The following is a 1,149-nucleotide window of genomic DNA, read 5'->3' as shown; positions in this document are numbered from 1 at the left end:
TGCCCAAGTCCCCAGTTTCCCCCCGTCCTGCCCTTCCCACCCTGCCCCGAAGCCCCACGATCTGCCAGCAGCCAGAGCAGTGCCCCAGCCCTCGGGAGCAGCACACGAAGAGAAAGGAAGGAATTAGGAAAATTCTGCCCGATTTTGACCCAATTTTTCCACATTGGCCCCCTCACGTGGGACAGAAGCTCGCAGTTTCCTCTTCCCCCACTGCTGCTGGGGATATCCACCAAAAACGTGGAGCTGAGAGGCCCGAACTCACTTGAAATGGTCCTGGAGAGCCACGTTGAAGTCAAAGGCGTCCCCTCGGTCGACGAAGCCGACTCCGATGAAAGCGCGGCGGCCTGGGAGGAGGAAGAGGATGGGCTGGGGGTGCAAAGCGGCAGAGGAGGAGGCACATCCTGCACCTGACAGCTCCTCCAGCTGGTGCTGGGACACTGAGACACGGGGCTGGGAACACCCTGAGCATGTCGGCCGCATGTAAAGGTTAATAAAAGCAGCTTTTAAAGTGCTCGAAGTCAAAGCACAGCTTGGCGTGGTGGCAGCGACGCTGCACATGGAGGAGTCCTCACGCTAACACCAAGCCGCAGAATTAAACTGTTTTATTCCTGGTGAAGGTCAGCGAGATAACTCATCCCTCTGCCACCGTACGCAGGGAGTATCTGGCCGCTGAGAGTGGAATCCTTCACACACGAGAGCAGAGAGGACGGTGAAGGCCTCCCGAGGTGATCCCCCCACCCCGTATCGCCACGCACCGTTCCCATCCTCGATCCGGATGACAAAATATCTGCTGGAGTCGGTGACACTCTCCACGGCGATGCCAGGGAACTGCTCCACCGGCGCCTGGGCAAAGAGCTCTCCTGAAAAAGAGAATCGGTAGCGGGTTTACGCCATGTCTCTGCGCCAGCTTCCTCGCAAGGAAGAGGCGCGGTGCCGCCGCCTTCCCTCCGGCTCACCCGAGGTCTTGTCCAATAGAATCGGTAGCGGGTTTACGCCATGCCTCTGCGCCAGCTTCCTCGCAAGGAAGAGGCGCGGTGCCGCCGCCTTCCCTCCGGCTCACCCGAGGTCTTGTCCTCCAGCTTAATGAAGGCGACCTTGCCCTTGGCCGTGATGCGCAGCCTGCCGCTCCACGCCGGCTGCTCCCGCGGC

At 60.4% G+C, this 1,149-nt stretch overlaps 1 protein-coding gene across 1 annotated transcript in view; it reads right to left on the bottom strand.

Moving 5' to 3' along the window:
* The window catches only part of NECAP2 (NECAP endocytosis associated 2), a gene marked incomplete at both ends in the record, with an annotated part of 2,769 nt that extends 1,633 nt beyond the window's left edge, over positions 1-1,136 (bottom strand). Inside the window, 3 exons of the mRNA XM_010144175.1 lie at positions 263-344; positions 756-860; positions 1,061-1,136. Coding sequence (XP_010142477.1) covers positions 263-344; positions 756-860; positions 1,061-1,136 — 263 coding nt within the window. The remainder of the gene's footprint in view (positions 1-262; positions 345-755; positions 861-1,060) is intronic.
* Positions 1,137-1,149: the final 13 nt, after the last annotated feature.

This window comes from Buceros rhinoceros, unplaced genomic scaffold (genome assembly GCF_000710305.1).
Source record: "Buceros rhinoceros silvestris isolate BGI_N320 unplaced genomic scaffold, ASM71030v1 scaffold23199, whole genome shotgun sequence".
Classification (NCBI taxonomy): domain Eukaryota; kingdom Metazoa; phylum Chordata; class Aves; order Bucerotiformes; family Bucerotidae; genus Buceros; species Buceros rhinoceros.
This window is presented reverse-complemented; position numbering and strand designations above follow the sequence as displayed.